The 22,435-nt window shown below is 36.4% G+C and overlaps 4 protein-coding genes across 4 annotated transcripts; 3 read left to right on the plus strand and 1 right to left on the minus strand.

Moving 5' to 3' along the window:
- Window positions 1–7,964: 7,964 nt before the first annotated feature.
- LOC125205642 (gibberellin 2-beta-dioxygenase 1-like) lies at window positions 7,965–10,268 on the plus strand. Its single transcript, XM_048104704.1, has 3 exons — window positions 7,965–8,425; window positions 9,020–9,368; window positions 9,823–10,268. Exons 1-3 carry the CDS (start codon window positions 8,037–8,039, stop codon window positions 10,072–10,074), a joined length of 990 nt encoding a protein of 329 aa, XP_047960661.1. The 5' UTR covers window positions 7,965–8,036; the 3' UTR covers window positions 10,075–10,268.
- A 917-nt stretch (window positions 10,269–11,185) lies between these two features.
- LOC125201455 (tyrosine--tRNA ligase 1, cytoplasmic-like) lies at window positions 11,186–14,255 on the plus strand. The gene is made up of 10 exons (XM_048099575.1): window positions 11,186–11,343; window positions 11,430–11,577; window positions 12,027–12,316; window positions 12,393–12,489; window positions 12,855–12,960; window positions 13,043–13,125; window positions 13,272–13,417; window positions 13,553–13,658; window positions 13,774–13,833; window positions 14,033–14,255. The coding sequence occupies exons 1-10, from the start codon at window positions 11,258–11,260 to the stop codon at window positions 14,051–14,053; spliced, it is 1,143 nt and encodes a 380-aa protein (XP_047955532.1). The 5' UTR covers window positions 11,186–11,257; the 3' UTR covers window positions 14,054–14,255.
- A 35-nt stretch (window positions 14,256–14,290) lies between these two features.
- Window positions 14,291–15,564, minus strand: LOC125188945 (aspartic proteinase CDR1-like). The gene is made up of 2 exons (XM_048086063.1): window positions 14,617–15,564; window positions 14,291–14,539 (listed from the first exon to the last, which is right to left on the minus strand). The coding sequence occupies exons 1-2, from the start codon at window positions 15,562–15,564 to the stop codon at window positions 14,291–14,293; spliced, it is 1,197 nt and encodes a 398-aa protein (XP_047942020.1).
- Window positions 15,565–18,300: 2,736 nt separating this feature from the next.
- Window positions 18,301–19,575, plus strand: LOC125188951 (aspartic proteinase CDR1-like). The gene has a single exon (XM_048086077.1). It carries the CDS (start codon window positions 18,301–18,303, stop codon window positions 19,573–19,575), a length of 1,275 nt encoding a protein of 424 aa, XP_047942034.1.
- The last annotated feature ends 2,860 nt before the right edge of the window (window positions 19,576–22,435 follow it).

The following is a 22,435-nucleotide window of genomic DNA, read 5'->3' on the forward strand; positions in this document are numbered from 1 at the left end:
AATAATTATTTAAATTGTGGATAATCTAAAATTATAAAATAGTCATTCAAATAGTGGATAGAAAGAGTATCAATCTGGTGAGTGATTAGTTTATTTCATGGAAGAGAGGATGCATACCCAATATCTCATCTCAATGCATTTTACGAGCTGATTGCGAATGGCGATCAGGTCACGAGGATCAGGAAAATTGTACAATCCAAAGAGGACTTTACATTTGAAGAAAATTGGTTAAATTGGAGTCTACTTTTGAAGCTAGCTGAGACTAAAAGAAATTGGTTACATTGGAGTCTACTGTTTGAAAGCTAGACTATTTGAAGCTAGCTGAGACCTAAAGAAATTGGTTATATTTAGAGTTTGTAAATTTCAGTCAAGACAGTGAGATATATATTATTTTGCTACTCCACTTTTGTTTCAATAGTTATTTCATAGGGCTGGGGAAAAATACCGAAATATCGAAATACCGGCCTTATCGTACCGAAAAAATACCGAAAATACCGAATTTTCGGTATACCGTGACTTTCGGTACGGTATGATACCTTACCGAAAAATTCCGGTAAGGTAACGGTATGAATTTTCAAATATCGCGGTATACCGCTGCATACCGAAATTCGGTATATACCGTAAATTAAGGTATATACCACAAAAATATAAACACAATTATATATAAAATATATTTTATATATTTTTAAATTATAAAATCTATTGTGAAATATAAATATAATTATGAATAAATTATATTTAATTTATTTTTAAAATTATAAAATATAAATAATATTCTAAAAACTCTAATTTTCTATTTTAATTGATGTTGAAAGTGAGGTATACCGCAAAAGTAAGGTATACCGAACTTCAGTACGGTATATCGAAAATGAGGTACGGTATCGGTATGAAAATTCGTTATATCGAAAATAAGGTATATGGTATGCCGAAAACTTTGGTAAGGTAAAGGTATGACTTTTACGCATACCGTATTTACGATAAGGTATACGGTATGATGATTTCGGTAAGGTATACCGTACCTACCCACCCCTAACTAATATACATGTTGGATATATGTTTTATATCTTCATCTATTTGAAATATAAAGAATAAGAACACATTCTAGGGCTACAAATAAAACTGAGAATTCGAGGAAAAACGGTTGTTATAGAGTCTTGGTAGGTATGCAAATTCGAGTATCCGCGGATACTCAAACCCAAAAATTCGGGTACCCGGACCCGAAATCTCAAAAATACCATACCCAATACCCGATCCGTATATAAATTCGGGTACCATAATACTTAATGCAGGTACTCGAACCCAACTAATCAGGTACCCATAAACCCAAAATTATTATATTTCTAATTTATTCTATTTATATGAATTATATTGTTATAAGAATAGAAATTATTAAATATAACACAATACAGTACTCCCACCATTCCACAAAAGATGTCATACTTTCCTTTTTAGTTTGTCCCACAAAAGATGTCACATTTCCCTTTTTGGAAAAAGTTCTATCTCACATAAATATAAATATTATATTTTCTCTCTCCATTTAAAACACAAAACAAAACCTCCTAAAATCTCGTGTCGTCCCACAAGTGTGACATCTTTTATGGAACGGAGAGAGTACTATTTATTGACTATTATTAAAAATTTAAACTTCAATTTTAATTCTTTAGCTTTCTCTAGATTATGATTCTATGACCTTATATACTAATAGACATCAGACAAATAGACACTACTTAATTTTAAAATAAAGAAATTTTTGGCATAAATTGAAACTAAAAAAGATATTTTTTAGCGGAGCCTTATTTGACCTGTTGAACCTCTACTCACTATCCTCTATAGTATGATAGTTTTGTTCTATATTAAAAAAAAAAGTAATTATAAGAGGAATATTTTAGTATATTTAGATTCACAAAGCATTGTTGTTACTAAATACTAATTGTGACTAATATAAAAGTTTTAACTACATGCGAATTAATAAACACTAATTGAGGATTGATAAACCATAGTTGGATGATGCACTATTTTAGTATATTTAGATTCACAAAGCATTGTTGTTACTAAATACTAATTGTGACTAATATAAAAGTTTTAACTACATGCGAATTAATAAACACTAATTGAGGATTGATAAACCATAGTTGGATGATGCACAAATTTGAGATTGATTTTTAATATAATTAAATTAGTAATTTAAGTGTAATAATGAAAGATCACTTAATAATAAATACTTAATTAACTCTAATATATTAATTAAATATTTTAATTTTTACTTAAAATTTAAATAGTATAACCAGTTTGAAATGAGTTAAAATAGAAAAGTGGAAGTAACATGAGACCACTAGAATAATAACTAGTAGTATTTTCAATTATTTTTTCTTTATCTCACTAGTTAATTTAACATTTCTTTATAATTTCATTTTTTAATCTATAGATAATAATATCATTAATAAAGAGTTGAGTTTATCTCAAAATATAACATCAAGATGGAGTTGACTCCAATGTCTCTTTCAAGAATAGACATCACATTGATATTATCAGAAATATTAAGTAATAAAATCAAGACATACTTAAAATGTACATTGTATAATATGAATTGATATTATCTAATTGAAGCATCTAGCAAATGGTGTGGCCATATCTTGTAGTATGGTAGTGTGACACCTCCTTATCTAAGCCCTAATGAAAAGTAGCTTTCAAAGTGAAACAATTTAAAATGGTTCATCATTCAACCATATCCTGCCACAGATATAGGAAACTATGCCTATGTCTCACCAATTATTGGTTCAATTCTTGAATTTAGACCAACTATCCCCAATATCATCTATCCTTTTCAATAATTAACTATCAAATTTTGATTCTAATCCTTTGAAAATGACATTTGTGGTACAAAATCATAAACTCACTAGCATAATTAATGAATCCCCCTAACAATGCTTATCTAGTTATCTCAATTAAGTACTTGTTATTTTAACATGGTAATATCTAATAACTAAAATGAACTAATTTCACATGGTGAAGTCTTGTAACTTCATGTTCCACCCAATGTATATAAGTATATGGGTTGGTTTAGTGAAATTTTATTTACCCTTTTAGAATTTGATCTCATTTTTGTATTCATCAATCGACGGAAATGCATTCACCGTAGAAATATGCATATTTACAAACATAAATTTTATGTATATATATATATATATATATATATATATATATATATATATATATATATATATATAGGGATGTATTAAGATGACAACCCTCTTTATTGTAACACCATACCACCATTTTAGGCCATTGGATTTGAAAATCGTGTGCTTGTCATGCTGCCACGTGTAAAAACACGGAGGGGTAAAATAAGAAATTTCTAATTTTACGTTACCAGTTGCTGAGTCTTTGTTCATTGAATATTGCAGTCTTACCACAACAATATTGCAGTTTACCATGAGCTGCAATATCTAATACTGATAGACTGCAATATCTAATACAGTAGACTGCAAACCTGTGTTTTTTCACGAAACTTAATCCTAAGCGTCCATAGATGAGATCTAACTATATTGGTGGTATGATGTTATTTTAATTATGATGGCACCCTAATGCACCCCTATATATATATAGCTTAAACGTAAAGAGTGTGCAAATAGAAACATGCATGCATATCAAATGTCTTATACCCTTACATTCAATCACAATAATAACACCCACAATAGATTAGATGAGACAAAGATGAATGATGAGTTAAGGGTAATTACTTATTTATATGTATAAATCATTGTCATCATGTGAAAACTAAATACCTAGCAAATGGATAATCATATAATAATAAGTCATAATCATCTCTCTCTATTTAAAATAATCTCATAAGTTTATCCTAGATGAATAATCGTATGATATGAGTTATGTCATCCGAACGACAACTTTAGGAACAATAATATCCCTCTGTTTTTTATCCAAAATTAATTTTATCATATAAAAAACTACTAAAATTCATAAATCAAGATTAATTTTACGTGATACTATCCCAACTTTATGCACCGAGTTTCATTTATATCAAATAATATTTTTAAAAATTAATATGATTTAATCCATTAATCGAACATCGATGAATAAGAAATGCGGTGGGTTTGGGCCGAGCTGTCTTTTTTTAAAACAAAAAAGAGTGTATTAATTATTGTGGGCCTTTACAAGTTAGTCGCCGACATCAATCTTTATAATTCCATTTTTATGAATCTATTTTTGCCACGTCACCTCCACTCGTCTTGAATACGTGTTCACCCACCACCCAGGAGACGTAGAACAATCTGTGAACTCAACATGCCTAATTTAAATAATCAATAATTTAAGTCCACAAATTATGTTGTTTTCTACAATAATTTATGTACATAATTGGTATGAAATATTTTATAGGTTAATCAATCTAATAATATGGTAAGCTGATTTGTTTTAATTTCGAATTATCTATAAAATCATTTTGAAAATATAAATGGATGGTATTTAATAAACAGTGTAATTTAGGTTACGAAATTAGGTTATCCTTTTTAAATAATGATCCAGTGGTCAAGTAGGTATATATTAATATATATGTCAGATCAAATTGTACAAAAAATAAATTAATAAAAGTATTAAATTCTAATCATAATTGAGAGAAAGATGGGAGAGTTTGAAGATCTAAAGACTTGGACTAACTTATATGGGCCCACAAATCGGCTTCAAAGGTGTTGCCCCGCTATGTGGGCCCACCTTCATTGCAAGTGTAATCTATTGGTGTGAGTAAAATTAACTCGATATATTATACTCCCTCCGTCCCGGATAATTCGGGTCACTTTGATCGGGCACGGATTTTAAGAATTGTAATGAAAAGTGGGTTGAAAAAGTTAGTGGAATGTGGGTCCTACCTTTATATATTAGTTTTATAATAAAGTGTGAGTAGGAATGAGTTAGTGGAATATGAGGTCCACTACCAAAAATGGTAAAAGTGAAATGGGACAAATTATGTGGGACGGACCGAAATGGAAAACTGGAACGAATTATCCGAGATGGAGGGAGTAATTCCTAAAAAATTTGATGTTCCGTTGTCGTAGTTATTTCAGACTTTTTACTCCAGTAATTTTAATATAAGTACCATGTACAAAAGTATATGGTGTTCAGTTTGATGGATTAAATAAAGTTACATTCTTTATATGTTGTTCGGGAATAGGAATGTAGCAACTAATACATAATCTCGAGATAATGTCATGTTTGATCTTGGCCGATGAGTTCGACTTTTCCAGTAACAATGTTAGTAATATTTAGGAATCTCGGACCATTCAATCTTGTATAATTTCTAGATAATTTAATCTTGACCAAACTATGGTATAAAATGAAATGGAGAATTACAGCAACTCCTCTTTTTCTAATTTATCTTTAATCTATCTCTTCTTTTCTTATCCTTTGACTAAAAGATATTTTAGTTCTGTTGTTTGAAAAGTCATAGTAGAGTCTAAGTCAACCATTTCATGAGGTATAACAAAACAAAATCTATCAATTTGATCATATGAAATACTCTTTTCCCAAAACAAAACCTATCAATTTGATCATGTGAATGAGGCCGAAGGTCTCTGGTTCGAATCCTCCGTAGCACGGCCTTTAAATTTAATTCATTTACTAATTTAAAAAATAAAATACAATTTTCTCATATTCAGAAATAAACACTTCATCTATCCCTTATTAAATATTTCATTTTAACTCGTTACATTTTAAAAGATGTAAAAAGCAATGTGTAAAATGAGTCATGCTCCTAGGGATGTCAATCTGGCCAACCACTCGGACTTCGGACTATTAAGATTGCAAATTTTTCGGGTTACAAATTTTCAACCCTAACCTTCAAGTTAGTGGGTGAAGCTTTCCGGAGAAAAAAAAAAAATTTGTGGGCTTGACTCATCCCGAAACTTCATCGGCCCGATAATTCCAGGCTCGACTCACCCATCGGCCGACCTTATTTTGCTATCTCCAATTATAAACATTAATCGGTATTTGCTAATAATCACATATGATATTATTAATCTTGTACTAATAAATAAAGTAAAGATGGGTAGTGGAATCTATGATAGAGCGATGCAAGTTGGTATATTGATGGAAACCCTGTGCACATGGATTGTTTATACCAATAGAGGAGTGGCATCTGAACCTGAAAATCATCAACCAAAAATAAATAGGCAGGCAAACTCCAGAAATGTGTTGTTTAACAATTTTGGGCAGTCATGGAAAATTAATTTGGTCGGTTTCTGTTCCATTCATCGGAGACATCAAAACCCAATTGCATAATCAAATCACGATTTAAATGCATTGCACCCAACTTCAATACTTTGGTCGTAAAGTGCAACTGAATTGGTAGGACGTTTTCTCTTTATTCAGTAAGTCAGGGTTCGAGTGAAGGTAGATGAATACCCATTTTCAATTTTTTCTTTTTTTTTTTAAATATCTTTGTCGATGAAGCGCAGTTTAATTAGTAAGACTTTCTCCAATTAATAGGTCGATATTAGTTCAAGTCACTACGGTCATAGATAAATGGAGAATAATTGGTGATCATTTAAAAAAACATTTCATCAAAGTTTGTGGGGGCATAAGTAAATTATATGGTTATGGTCTTATGGATTTTATACTATTTTATTTTTCTTTTCAGGATTAGTTGTGTTCGTTGATCAATGATTGGTGTAGAGAATCAATGTTGCCTACCATCCCCAATTAATAATTGATAATTGAAATTCGATCGAATAAATTTTTTTTGCAATGATTGTCTTAATGTACATAGGAAAATGTTGAAGCAAAATTAAGAAAAGTTTTATGGTTGGGATATAAATGAAAAAAGCATTAATGAAACGAGTTATATGCGTGTTTGTGCTTCTTCTCCTAATTAAGACACATGGGCCTACTAGTAATTAATGAAACGAGTTATATGCGTGTGAATGTATAGATTCAAACTACCTATCACATATAATTATGAAATCCCCTTGAGCCTAACCAAAAGGAAATCTAGGCCTTTAAGTCTATTGTTGACAAAATTGAGAAGAGACTTTTGCTCTTTTGAAGGGGAGGAATCTTTTGAACACTCGAAAATTGGTACTCATTAAAGCAATGCAAGATAATCTATCTATCTATTTCTTCAGTACTTTGGCGTAAAATTGGTAATCATTAAAGCAGTATTAGATAATCTATCAATGTACATCTTAGTCATATTTTAGTGTCCAAGGTTATGCTTAGGTGCATCATCCAACAACATATAGGAAGAAATTGCGTTGCTTGGGAAAAAAACATCCAAAACCCCGTTAACGAGGTAGTTAGAATAGAAGCCAGGGATATATTTACTAGGAATGTCGCCCTACTTCTTAAGTGATAGTGGAAGTTCGCAGACAACTAGGAACCTCTACGGAAGGAACATTATACTGAGGGATGAGTGTCGTTCATGATCAAGAGTTGGGATCAGATAACAAATTTCGAAAGGTTAAATCAAGAAATATAGGGAGTTGTCATGTAAGGTATCTGTTTGAAGGTCAGGAATGGAGCTCGAACAAGATTCTGGGCTAGCTATTCGACAAGTTGTTAACCTAACAAAACGACATTATTGAGGCCATGGGGAGTGGGATAATGAGAAGTGGAGATGGAATCAAAGTTGGGTGAATAAGAATTTTCGGTCTTAAAGAAAAAATAAATCAATCGTAACTCCTTTTAGCCGTGAATGCAAATGTCCTTACACGTAAACACGAGCACGTAGTAAATAGTAGACCTTCTATGTAATCTCGTGATCCGCGATAAATACACAACAAATATTTCACATGCTATAACCATAAAAATAATATTCACATGTCTAAAATCAATGGATAAACTATTCCACGTCACACCCCACAATTTCTCATGTATCTTCTTTCCCTCCATTATTAATCCCATGACCCCCTCTCTCTCTCTCAAAACTGCCTATAAATAGCAAACCTCTCCCAAACCCAATCTATTCAATCTCAACACATCACCTCACCTCACCACCCAAGCCTCCCCATTCCTCACCACCACCAGCAATGGTAGTCCACTCCAAACCGCCAGCAATGGAACAGTTGTCCAAACCTAACCACCGAGCTGCATTCATCCCCCTCATCGACCTCTCCAAGCCTGACACCAAAGCTCAGCTCGTCCGAGCCTGCGAGGACTTCGGCTTCTTCAAAGTCATCAACCACGGCGTCCCCGCCGACCTCATCCGCGACCTCGAATCCGAAGCTCTCCGATTCTTCTCCCTCCCCCTCTCCGTCAAGGCCCAGGCCGGCCCACCCGACCCCTTCGGCTATGGGGACAAGAAGATCGGCCACAATGGCGACGTCGGGTGGCTCGAATACCTCCTCCTCACCACCAACTCCAGCTCCGATTACCATAAATTCTCCGCCATCTTTGGCCGCGCCGCCGATAAATTCCGGTCAGTGTTACTTTATCAATAATGATTTTTCATTTATTCTGTCAATCTATCTATTAAAAAAATAAAAATAAAGTAACTCCAACCATACTTATTTATTATTATAATGAAAACGTCTTACCAACTAAATTAGTATTTTGTTATTTATCATCATGCCCATAAGCAATGAATTTTATTTTTACGAAAATCAATAATAGTTTTTTATATTTAATTTATGTACTGACTCAAATTGTCGACGTATGAGTAGAATAGTCCAAGTTAGAAAAAAAGTGACTCGAACCACAAGATTTATTTATTAGAGCCCATCATGAAATTTATAGTACCACATAGTTCTGACATAACGTCGATTTCGGTCAATTTTCTCCTCACGTGCAACTCTTATCTGCACACTCATTTTAGAATCAATAATAGTTCTGTATTTTCATTATTTCCCTACCTCAAGTTACTATTCACACACCTTAAACGACACTGACTTATTAGTCAGACGAGAAAAACATCTTACCAACTAAATTGCGCTAGTTCTAACACAATGTTGTTTCTGGAACGCTGCATAAATTGCGCTAGTTCTAACACAATGTTGTTTCTGGAACGCTGCAGCTGTCTGGTGAACAAATACATCGCTGCGGTGAGGAAGATGGCCTGCGAGATTCTCGAAATGGTGGCAGAGGGGCTGAGGATTCAGCCGAGGGATGCGTTCAGCAAGCTGCTGATGGATGAGCAGAGCGACTCTGTTTTCCGGGTGAATCACTACCCTCCGATCCCAGGCTTTCTCGAATCCGATGGCCGGAATTTGATCGGATTCGGCGAGCACACCGACCCTCAGATCATCTCCGTGCTACGATCCAACAACATTTCCGGCCTCCAAATCTCCCTCAAAGACGGCCGGTGGATCTCCGTCCCGCCCGACCACAACTCTTTCTTCATTAACGTCGGCGACTCATTACAGGTATTGTGACTCGTTTTTTTTTTGGATCGTCCTATTAGAAATGTCTCATCTCCAAATCTGTGGGACCATATTTCTTAATAAAAGACATTGTATATTATAAATAAATGCAATTTAAAAATATTTTTCAATTAAATTAGTACTCCACTAGTTGCCTTAGAAACTTCTCTTTCTCCCTTTCTTCTTTGACTAAACTTCTTTTCATTTTCAAATCTTAGTAAACTTGGTCAACCACGAAATATTAGTCCTTATTATTTAAATCACTATGCCACGTGGCTGTACTTTGCAAGAATTTTTTGATAAAATGATGTAAGGTTTCCTAGGTTTTGACTAATAATCATGTGTGATAGTTTGTTTTATTTATGTGTACCATTGACGTATTAGTTGTAGGGGACGTGTCTTACTGAATAAGTTGTACTCCATCGTCTTAATTATTATTTTGTTCTTATGGGCGTAGGTGATGACTAACGGAAGGTTCAAGAGTGTGAAACATAGAGTAGTGGCCAACGGATCGAAATCGAGGCTATCGATGATTTACTTTGGAGGACCGCCATTGAGTGAAAAGATAGCTCCATTGGCATCACTCATGCAAGGGGAAGAAGATAGCTTGTACAAGGAATTTACATGGTTTGAATACAAGAAATCGGCTTATAAGTCAAAATTAGCTGATAATAGACTAGGTCTCTTTGAGAAGATTGTAGCATCATGATCTTGTGTGTAGGGTTTGTAGTAGCTAGTTCGATGTAGGTGACAAACTTCGAGTCATCTCCTGTCAAACGAAACACGAGATTCAAAATGTGATAGTGGGGTTAGAATGACGAAACTTGTAATTTTTCATTTGCTTGTGGTATAGGTCATGTAAATGTTCTTGTTGATTAATATAAGGATTATTGCATCACTAAATATCAATGTTGCGTTTAATTGAGACATGGAAATACTATGTAAGGAAAACAATTTTCGTACTTTGAAATTTCCATTTGTAAATTCATGGTATATTATCATTGTATTATATATGCTTCAATTAGCACTCTTTTGGTGACTTAGTAATTAGTATCAATACTACTACTACTATATAGTAATAAGTTTGGGGTTCGAATAATCAAGGGATGAAAGTGTAGATAGGAAATCATTGTACTAGGCATAATTAATTTAGGAATGGGCTTGGAAAATTACATACTTAGAGTACATTTTTGCAATGGGCTTTAAAAATAAAATTTAGAAAATGGGCCTAATCTTTACTACTACTACCATATAAGCTTTACACAACCATTTTCAACATACAATAGTTTTCATGAAAACAGGATTTTGAATGTAACTTTTATTTAATTATATATATATGTCCACAAAGTAAGATAGAAAGATTATTACTGAGTGTTAATACTCCCTCCATCTTATAATAGAGGTCACACTATCCTTTTTAGTTTGTCCCATAAAAAATATTAAATTTTCTTTTTTAGAAAAAGATATCTCTCATATTAATATAAATATATTATTTTCTCTCTTCATTTAACATTCCAACTAAAATCTCCTAAAATCTCGTGCTATGGGATGGGGGAGTAGTATTTTATTCCTATTTATCTGTTATTTTAATTATTTATAGTTCGTGTGGATTACTTTTTCTTAATATTGCTAATTTGATCCTCGCAAATTTGCATAGTTACAGACAAAATAGTTTTAAAATACTTAGATTTTTTTCTTTTTTTAATCTCCTTATTTTAGAATTGGTGTCACATTAAATTACTCTAACCACTCAAGTTTATTTCTAGTAATTGACTAATTTCAAGAAAATAATAAAAAAACAGTCGCCAAAGAGTGATGGAATAAAAATGCAGAGTCAAAGTTAAATCTCCCTTTCCGAATTTCGTCTATACACACAAAACCCTACATTTTCAATGGAGAACGAAGGAAGCAGCAGCAACAGCAATGAAGTCCCGCCATCTCAGCCGCTACAGTCTCTCTCCATTTCGCCTCAACCGCAGTAAGTCCTCTCAATTTCACCTAACCGCAATTATGTGTGTCACTTTGTATCTAGAAGCTGAATTTGTTGGATTGAATTGAATACAGATTGAGCTTGAAGGAGAGGTACGATTTGATAAGGAGCATTGGCGAGGAGTGCATTCAGGAGGATGAATTGGAGCGATTGTTGGCGAACAAGCCTAACATTGTTTGCTATGATGGATTTGAACCGTCTGGAAGAATGCATATTGCTCAGGTAGCTGAATTGAATCCATTTCGTTGTATGTTTTCGCAGAAATGTCTTATTTTAGGTATTTTCTAGCGTTTACCGAGCTTGATGCTGTCTAGTTATTGTTTCAGCTGATCGAAATATGCTCAATTGTGTATTTCTGGAAATTATCTGGCTTGTTGAAGAGTTAATGAATTTAGTTTTTCGTCCTCTGATTCCATCTGTGGTTGCTAATTTGTTTGAGTTTGATTTCAAATTCAAATTAACTTCAACAGTTCAGCTCAAAATTCTAAGTTGCTGACCTAAATTTTGAAGATTTGATCTGACATAGTAGGCTTAGTGATTTGATTCTGTTTGTTCTTTTTGGATGTGATTGTGCAATAGAACTTTTTGGTTGTGGTTTTCACTTTTGTAACGTAGTGAAAATGGTTAGGTGTGATGATATTTGATGGAAAGTGCAAACAATATATGTGCAGGGAGTTATGAAGGCGATTAATGTCAATAAACTGACTTCCGCGGGATGCAAAGTGAAGATATGGATTGCGGATTGGTTTGCACAGCTGAACAACAAAATGGGCGGCGACTTGAAAAAGATACAAGTGATAGGGCAGTACCTGATTGAGATATGGAAAGCTGTAGGGATGAACATTGAAGGAGGCCAGGTGGAGTTTCTATGGTCTTCTGAAGAGATCAACTCCCGGGCTCACGAGTACTGGCCCCTTGTGATGGATATAGCCAGGAGAAACAAGCTTCCTAGGGTGCTGCGGTATGTGTTATTTTCTCATTCTGCTAAGTGAATGTCCAATCACTGATGTGATATCGTACCTTTTGTCCTCATTTAGGTGCTGCCAAATTATGGGCCGCTCCGAGCAAGATGAATTGTCAGCAGCCCAGATATTCTATCCGTGCATGCAATGTGCTGATATATTCTTCCTTAAGGTGAGTTTTCATTGTTGCTTGGATTCATTTGGGAATGACATAGTATTAGAGGAATACTACTATTGCATATGTATGTTTTGTTTATTTTGCTTTCAATATAATTCATTACTTTCCTACAGTGAGGTGAAAGAATGATTTACAATGAACCTTAAATATTAAAGGAAAAGGACTCCAGATAATAACGCTGTGTTTGAGTAAGGTAGGAAGGAAACAACGATATTCACTGTTGGTACCAGAAAAAAATGCAACTCATTCTTCACTTACAGAGCATAGTGAAATGGTTTATTGCATTGTGCATTACCTTTCTACCGATGGAGCTTATTAATGTCTTAATATATAACTTGTGAGTTTGTGTATTGGAACAGGCTGACATCTGCCAGTTGGGTATGGACCAGCGCAAAGTAAATATGTTGGCTAGAGAGTATTGCGATGACATCAAAAGAAAAAACAAGCCTATCATATTGTCTCATCGTAAGCAGAATATTACCTTTCCATAAAAGTTATAGTCCTGTAAAAAATTATGTTAACTGTATCTGTTTTTAATTACACACAGATATGCTCCCTGGGCTGCAGGAAGGACAGGAGAAGATGTCGAAGAGTGATCCATCTTCTTCTATCTTCATGGAGGATGAAGAGGTATTATCTGTTTCCAATTTCCTACAAGGACAGCAATTTCTTATAATAGTTGGCCCCGATTCTGATTTAAGTTGTGGCATGCTTTGGACCTTCTGAATTCTTTTACTTGTGAAATTCTGTTGGCTTGATTAAAACGAATGTCACAGGCTGATGTAAACCTGAAGATAAAAAAAGCCTTCTGCCCACCAAAAGTGGTTGAAAAGAACCCGTGCTTGGAGTACATCAAATACATTGTTATCCCATGGTTCAATGAGTTCACAGTTGAGCGGAAACCAGAGAATGGGGGCGATAAGTAAGTCATTCTGGAGGACTTGGCGACATGCCCAATTTTTATAGTTTTCAATTCTAGTGCAGAAATGTATACCTTGGTTTTATTTTAGGTTTGGACATTTTATAGCTATGTTCTTTACACATTCACGCCCTTCAGGACTTTCAAGAGTTTTGAAGATTTAGTTGCTGACTACGAAAGTGGACAGCTGCATCCTGGAGATCTCAAACCGGCTCTTGCAAAAGCACTAAACCGGATACTGCAGGTAATAATTTATTTGACTTACATCTGATCTATGTTTGATCCTAAAATACTCATATACGTATATAATTACTCTTTTTGCAACCCAAGCATTTACTTACCATTGTAACATTATTCAGCCTGTACGTGATCATTTCATCAACGATCCGAAGGCTAAGGATCTACTGAAAAGGGTCAAGGTATGCACATTTGACCTCTTTCTCCAGTTTGAATTACATGGAAAAGATGAAAAACAAATATGGATTGTTACCCTATTTATATACACCATAGTTTAAACTCCATTGCCTCTTTAACAAGTGCTTCTCTTAGTTTATGTTTATTCCTAGTTAATATCATTATACCATATTTTTTATAATTTTTTGCTTATATACTTTGCAGGGTTACAAGGTAACCAGATGATGTCTTGAGAAAGCAAAACAACAGTCTTCCGAAGAGGATTGCAAACTTTTGATCTTTACTATCACAATAGCAATGGTATTGCTTTTCTTGGAATAGTATTACTTTTTTTTTTTTTAATGTTAGATTCTTGTTATTCATTTTCCATCAGATTTATATTTCAACTTATACTATTTGAGTAGAAATATAGCATTTTATTCATACATCTTATTAATATCTCAAAGAACCAATTATTCTCACTCAGCCACCAAGCTGAAAGTCTTTAGAACAGTCCTCATGAGCAAATGACAGCATCTTTTGCTGCAAATCATACACAAACCTGATATTCCTCTGCTGAAACGCCCCCAAAATGGATATTGTTTTCGACTCCAACGCCATAAAACAGAACACATTCTTCTCCAAAAAGATGAACAGATTTGGCGGCGGCGCCTCCAAATCAGCCCCCTTAAAATGAAACACCATCGTCGGTAAGGTCGCGTCCTCACATAACTAAAACAGAGATATGTGTTCGGAACATCCACCCCTGTATACCTCTTAACATCCTTAAACCTGGTAAAATAACTAACAAGAAAATTTTTCACTGCAATAAACACACTTGTTTCTAGTAGGCTTAATGAGTATCCAGAATCTATGTAGATTCCCTTGGGGAATCTCGCCCCGAGCCTCTTCCCGTTGATGCTGAGATCCATCAGCGGGAGGGCGTAGTTCGTGGCGCTCCATTTGTTGCTCGTCTCGACGATCGGCGTCCTCTGCCCATTCCTCCCCTGGATCACCGCCTCGTCACCGAACCTTACGTACGAGGCTGTGTTCGGGGAGAGGCAGTAGGAGAACCGGTTCTTGATCGATGCACCGAGTTGTCGAGGGAAGGACGTTGGATCCTTGTCCATCCCAATTATCCCGCTAACTTCCGGCGGGTAAGGCCCGCCGTTGGAGGTCCCGCAGCCGAAAACGAGGTTTTTCACGGATGCGGGCCGTTTCAAACTGCTGTCGAACGTGAACGTTTCGGTTGCGGCAGGGCCCTTTGAGAACTGGCCACTGTAGTAGCTGGTGGAGTAGCTGCAGCCGCTACCGAAGAAAGAGCACTGGAAGCTTTTGGCAAGGGGGTGCTTTTTGCTGATCGGCTTGTAGCTGCTCGACTTCTTCGGTTCGAAGACAGGGTCGTTCTGCTTGAAGCAGCGCGTGCAGGGGCTGCATTGCATCCACGTGAGGCTGCTGCCGGTGTCGAAGACGAGAGTCCTCTTGACGGCGGGGGTGCCGATGTATAAATCCGCCGTGAAGATGGGATCGTGCTTTGCCGGGAGGCGGATGGAGGCGTGGATGTCGAAATGGGAGGCGCGCGCGAGGGAGATCTTGGCATGCTTGAGGAAGCATTGCGCGGTTGTGAGGTTCGGCTGGTATAGAGGGGAGTCGGGGGAGTCGCGGTGGACAAGCTTCAAGGTGAAGGCCGACGAGGACGTAGGCCGTCGGAGGAACCAGAGGGCGAAGATGAAGAAGAAGATGTTGATTGAAGGCATTATGATTATGATGATGAGAGAGGGAAATCTAACGAGTGTTCTACTTATATTGAGAGATGTGGGAAGAGATGGTGTTTTGAGTAATTGTGATATGCCTATTTTGCTTCCTTTTACTTTTTGTGAGTAATCTGTTATTTATATCTTAGGTTCAAATGAGAAATTGGATATTGGGTTATGTGATTAGTCTCAACATGAATTTATGTATTTACACGTGTAGGAAGGGGTTCAATTAAACACTTTCTTACAATGAGAGCTTTGAGAACTATCAGTTAGAAGCAAACGTATAATGTATCAAATGGCAGCATATACTATATCAGTTGACAATTGATATTAATTCGCAGCATAAAACATATTAGCTGGAGCAACTGATATATTTTGATTTATCAATTGACTCAAAATTTTCAAGATATATATAGTTCTTAAATGAACCATCTCCTACAACTGTGCTACATCTAATAAATGATCATAAGTCGGGACACGTATATATCGAAAATACATATCAATACTGGGAATTGATCGAATCAAAAACTTACTTTTATATCAAAATTAAGACAAAACTAAAGCATTTAAACTATGATGATCAATCGCCTAAATTGAACAATATGGCAAATTCATACTCACTCATTTATATACTACGTTGTATGGGTAAATTAGGGAATCAATCTTTTTATAGTTATCGAATAATTGATGGGCGCTATAGATTCATTTGAATAATTTCTTGTAGCAGTGTAGATAATGCACTCGACGCATTGTTATAATGTTATCATTTTTTAAAAAATCTTTAATGACACATGTTACTTTCAATGGGATGTATATTATGAAATAAGTACTAATAACTAAACATGGCGAAAAAAGATGCTTCGTGCATGAATAACTATAGCACGGAAAGGTGGTGGTATTTTAAACAAAGATAATATTAAGATATAGTAAATGATATTAGCCATGATAGACTTTTATCTAAGATTAGAGTAACGAATTAATTATTGAATCATTTAATTAGATGTGTAATATGTTTTATTTGATGATAATACGTGATTAGAGTAACAAATTAGTTCGATGATAAAATGAAATAATATTTTAAATGTCAATGTTTTAAAGAAAATAATTATTGTATTATTTAATTAAATGTGAAATAATTCTGTGAATTATTGATTCAGATTTTATTGCATAAATAACTTCACATTTTATATTTTTTTTATTGTTTCTAAATGAATTTCCTACATGATATAACTAGTAGTATATTGTTACCACTAACTAGAAATAGAGGGATATAATAATTTTTTTTCCTGTACAAATATTGACAAAACTTTAATCACGTATGAAGTACCGGAACTTATTAGGAAATCGCTTAAGAAATTGCTGACAGAAATGTGACAGAATTCATTCATGATTATGTCTAACTTTAGGGTCTTCCGACGCTATTTTTTTGTTAGGAATCTGTGGTGTCACAACCCAAAAAGTTAGGGACATTTGAGGTAGTTCACTTTTTAAGATTAAATAAAATTAAAACATTCTCCCTCTATTCAAAACAAAGCGAACACTACAACAAATATATTCTTTAAGGACGCAAAATTAAGGAAGTCGTTCGATTTTTTCTAAAATAGTCAGAAGTAAGGACGAAAAAAAGCGGACTTAAATTAACCTTGAAGTTATGGACATTTTATTTGTGATTTGTTAAATAAGGTAAAATTAAAATTATAAATCTCTGCCTCTATATCTCTCTCTTCTACATTGTTTCACCGGTCTCATCGGAGAATTTCCAGTTGAAAAATCCAATCAATTCACTGAGGTTTGATTTCTTCACTCATTGTTTCTCCATGTTGATTGAGTTTTGAGGTCTAGGGATTCACAATTTAGGATATTTATATTACAATCAGAGATTGAAATTGCGTCATTGCTTGTTCGCTATTTGGATTCTTCCTTTAGATTTTAATCAAGAACATGTCTGCTAGTCGAAGAGTATTGAATTTTAAAAACTAAGTGGAAATACTTGAATTGTCTTCTCTATAGGTCTGGATTGATAAACATAGATTAAGAAGCTTATCTGGAATTCAAGCTCAATTTGTAATCAATCCGAAACATTTATTTTCAAATTAGAAATAGTGATGTTTCCTTTTTTCAGAAATGTGTAGCTTGGAACGAGACATTCTAATTTCTTGATATTTATTACTAACAAATACTTCATCCGTTCGCTATTAGAAGTGTCATTTTTTGGCAGTACGGTTGTTAAGAAATATTAAGAAAAGTGAATATTAAAAAATTAGTGGAATATAGGTTCCACTTGTATATATTAATTTTAAATTAAATATGAGTGAGAGTTAGTGGAATGTAGGACTTTATTATCTAGTTACGGCGAAACTCTTATTTAAAGACAGAATAAAATGGAAAAATGAGACTCCTACTTGCAAATCGAGGAGTAGTATCCTGATCATTCTGTGAATTCAATGTGGTTCCTCATTTATGTACTTATTATAATTGTCTATATTATGTTCCTTGTCGTTTGATTATATATTAGCATCCAAGTGTAAAGACATAATTCCATGTTAAGACTATTACACATAACGCAATGTCCAATTTCTCATTTGAACCTAAGAACTAAATAACAGATCACACACAAAAAAGTTAAAAGTAGCAAAATAGGCATATCACAGTTACTCAAAACACAATCTCTTCCCACACCTCTCCATATAAATAGAACACTCATTCTTCCCTCTCCCATCATCATACTAAATCACTATGCCTTCAATCAACATCTTCTTCCTCATCTTCACCCTCTTCTTCCTCCGACGCCCGACGTCCTCGTCGGCCTTCACCCTGAAGCTCGTCCACCGCGACTTCCCGGAATCCCCTCTATACCAACCGAACCTCACAACCGCGCAACGCTTCCTCAAACACGCCGAGATCTCCCTCGCCCGCGCCTCCCTTTTCGAGAACCACGTCCACGCCGAGATCCGCCTCCCGGCAAAGCTCGACCCCATCTTCACCGCGGACCTATACATCGGCACCCCCGCTGTTAAAAGCACCCTCGTCTTCGACACCGGAAGCGGCGTCACGTGGATGCAATGCAAGCCCTGCACCCGCTGCTTCAGGCAGAACAACCCTGTTTTCGAGCCGAAGAAGTCAAGCACCTATAAGCCAATCAGTAAAAGCCACCCTCTTTCCAAAAGCTTCGACTGTTCTTTCTTCGGCAGCGGCTGCAGCTACTCCATCAACTACTACAGCGGCCAGTTCTCAAAAGGCCCGGTCGCCACTGAAACATTCACGTTTGACTCAAGTCTGAAACGTCCCGCATCCGTCGCGAACCTCGTCTTCGGCTGCGGGACATCTAACGGCGGGCCATACCCGCTGCGGGTCAACGGGATACTCGGGATGGACAAGAAACCGACGTCGTTACCCCGACAGCTCGGCGCGTCGATCAAGTACCGATTCTCCTACTGCCTCTCCCCGACCGCGGTCTCGTACGTCCGGTTCGGAGACGAGGCCGTGATCCGGACGACGAATTGGGGGAGGATGCCGATCATCGAGACGGCAAATAAACGGAGTGCCAGTAACTACGCCCTCCCGTTGATCGATATGAGCATCAACGGGAGGAGGCTCGGGGCGAGATTCCCCGAGGGAATCTACATAGATTCCGGATCCTCGATGAGCTTGCTGGAGACGAGTGTGTTTATCGTTGTGAAAAACTCTCTGATTAGTTATTTTGCGAGGTTTCGGGATGTGAAGAGGTATACAGGGCCGATGCTTTCGGACTTGTATGTATGTTTTCAATATGCGGGAGCGCAGCCGAGTTTACCGGCGATGGGGTTTCATTTTAACGGGGCGGATATGGTTGTGCCACCGCAGAATTTGTTCTTCTTCGCGCATGGGAATGTGTTCTGTTTGAAGGCGTTGGAGTCGAAGACTATATCGATTTTGGGGGCTTTTCAACAGAGGAATTTCAGGTTTGTATTTGATTTGCAGCAGAAGATGCTGTCATTTGCTCCTGAGGACTGTTCTAAAGACTTCCAATAGCTTGGCTGAGGATTAATGGTTCTTTGTTGTTGTGTTTGAATGTATGGTGTTGGCTATCTATGAAGATATAAATAAGATTTGAAATAATAATGTTGAATTATCCATTTTACTAGTATTATAAAAATTAAATATAGACAAATTATAGGGAACTAGAAAGTGAAGAACACAAAAGAAAGAAATATTCGTAGTCTAAGTGTATATTAGAAGATGACTCCAAATTGACTTGTTTATTCACTAATATGAGGTGCTATTTATAAGCCCTCTAAGCATGAAGATTACAACGGCAAACTGAAATGAGCTAAAAATCAGCAATAACATAATACAGCTAATGACTAGGAACACTAAACAACTAACTAAGAATGAGTCAAACTAAAGCTGAAACCAATAAAGACTAAGTCACCGTACTTTCAATTAGGAGTCAGCAGTCTTCATTCAACACTCCCCCTTGATTCATAATTGCACACTCCAAGCAGATTTCTGAACATGACGTGCTTCTCCAAAGACAACGACTTGGTGAAAATATCAGCCAAGTTCTCAAGGCTGCTGCAAAACTTCAAAGAGATGACCCATTCATTAATCAAATCTCTTATGAATTGAACTTAATATCGATGTGCTTCGTTCTTCCGTGCATAACTGGACTCTTTGCAATCGCAATAGCCGATCGATTATCACAGAAAATCCCAGTAGCCTCCATTTGCTCCTGCTCGAAATCAGCCAATAACCTTCTCAACCAAGCTGCTTGACATGCCGAAGAAGTAGCAGACACATATTCTGCCTCTGCAATCGAAAGCGTTGTTACTCCTTGCTTCTTCGAACTCTATGTTACAGCTCCTGACCCGAGATTGAACACAAAGCCTGAAGTACTTCGCCTATCGTCCACCGAACCTGCCCAATCACTGTCCGTGAACCCAACCAACTCAAAATCAGCAACATTTGTGTACCAAATACCAAAATTTTGAGTTCCAGCTATGTAGCGAAGCATCATTTTTGCAGCTCCAAAATGTTGACGTATTGGATTGTGCATAAATCTGGAAACCATACCAACGGCGAAGGCAATATCGGGTCTCGTATGTGTTAAATAAATCAAACCTCCAACTAGACTCCGAAAGCTTACTGCATCAGCTTCCTCTGTACCATCTTTGAGCTGCAACTTTTCATTGATATTCATGGGAGTAACTGCAGCTCTGCAATTAATCATGTTGAAGCGTTTGAGAAGATCCTCGGCATACTTTTTCTGGGAGACAAACACTCCATCTTCTCCTTGCTTAATTTCCAATCCAAGAAAATAATTAAACAAACCCAAATCTGTCATCTCAAACATATTCGTCATACTCTCTTTGAACTCAGTAACAAGAGAGTTAGAAGATCACATATATATTATATCATCAACATATACACAAACAAGGAGCAAACTACCGTTACTTTCCTTCTTTGCATATAATGTAGGCTCATTGACACTTCTTTCAAATCCACTTTGCTGGAAAAATGAATCCAACTTGATGTACCACGCACGTGGAGCCTGCTTCAAGCCTTATAAAGCTTTCTTAAACCTATAGACCTTATCCTCCATGCCTTCAACAATGAATCCTTCCGGCTGCACGACATAGACTTCCTCCTCCAAGTCTCCGTTCAGAAACGCAGACTTGACATCAAGTTGATAGATAGGCCACTTAAGATGAGCAACCAACGCCAAAAACATTCTCACGGTTTCAAAGCGAGCAACTGGAGAGAACATTTCCTCATAGTCGATGCCCTGCTGCTGCGCATAGCCCTTGACAACCAAACGAGCCTTGTGTTTCTGCACACTCCCATCTGCATTATACTTTGTCTTGAACACCCACTTCAAGTCAATTGCACTCTTATTTTCCGGCAAGTCTTCCAGCATCCAAGTTCCGTTCTTTTCAATTGCTCCAATCGCCTCATTCATTGCATTCTGCCACTTCTCTTCTCCAGCAGCATCATGGAACCGATTTGGATCCGCAACCATAAGAGCAAAAGTACATCTCTCATAAAGTTCAGTTAGAGACCTATAGCCTCGTGGAGGTAGTGTTTCGAGAGATGAACAACTACTTGATGAAGGTGGTGTATTTAAGTTTGGAGGATTTATAGGGCTGGTATGAGGCGTATTTGGAGTAGTGTTTGGAGTAATATTTGGTGAGTTTATGGGACTGTTTTGTGGTGAATTTGGAGGGCTGATGTGCGGCGAATTCACACCAGAATCTGCATCACTCGAGTTCAGCGGGAAGAGCATATATGAATCATCTTGCTTGCTCTCCCAATCCCAGCCAGCATCTTCATGAAAAATAACGTCTCTGCTGATAATAACTTTGCCACTAAGAGGTATATATAGCTTGTATGCTTTAGATTGAGAAGAGTACCCAATGAAGATACAATTTTCAGATTTCTCGTCAAGCTTTCGACGATGTTGAGAGCTCACCAAAGCATAAGCTACGCATCCAAAAACCTTTAGATGGCTCACCGTCGGCTTCGTACCTCCCCAAGCTTCGTATGGAGTGCGATTTTGAACAGCTTTTGTAGGATATAAATTCAGTAAGAATACGGCATACGGCAGTAGCATCAGCTTCTTCCCACAAAGAGTTTGGGTGATGCTTCGCCTTCAATATGCTTCTCGCCATCTCTACAACGGTGTGATTTTTCCTCTCCGCCACACCATTCTGCTCCAGCGTATATGGTGCCGTCAATTCTCTGCGTATTCCATTAGTCTCGCAAAAATGATTAAATTCATTAGAGCAAAACTCACCACCCCTATCTGTACGAAGAACCTTGATGCTTTTCTCACTTTGTTTCTCCACCATCGCCTTGAAATTCTTGAAGTTCTCAAAGGCTTCGGATTTATTTT

Source organism: Salvia hispanica, chromosome 1 (genome assembly GCF_023119035.1).
Source record: "Salvia hispanica cultivar TCC Black 2014 chromosome 1, UniMelb_Shisp_WGS_1.0, whole genome shotgun sequence".
Classification (NCBI taxonomy): domain Eukaryota; kingdom Viridiplantae; phylum Streptophyta; class Magnoliopsida; order Lamiales; family Lamiaceae; genus Salvia; species Salvia hispanica.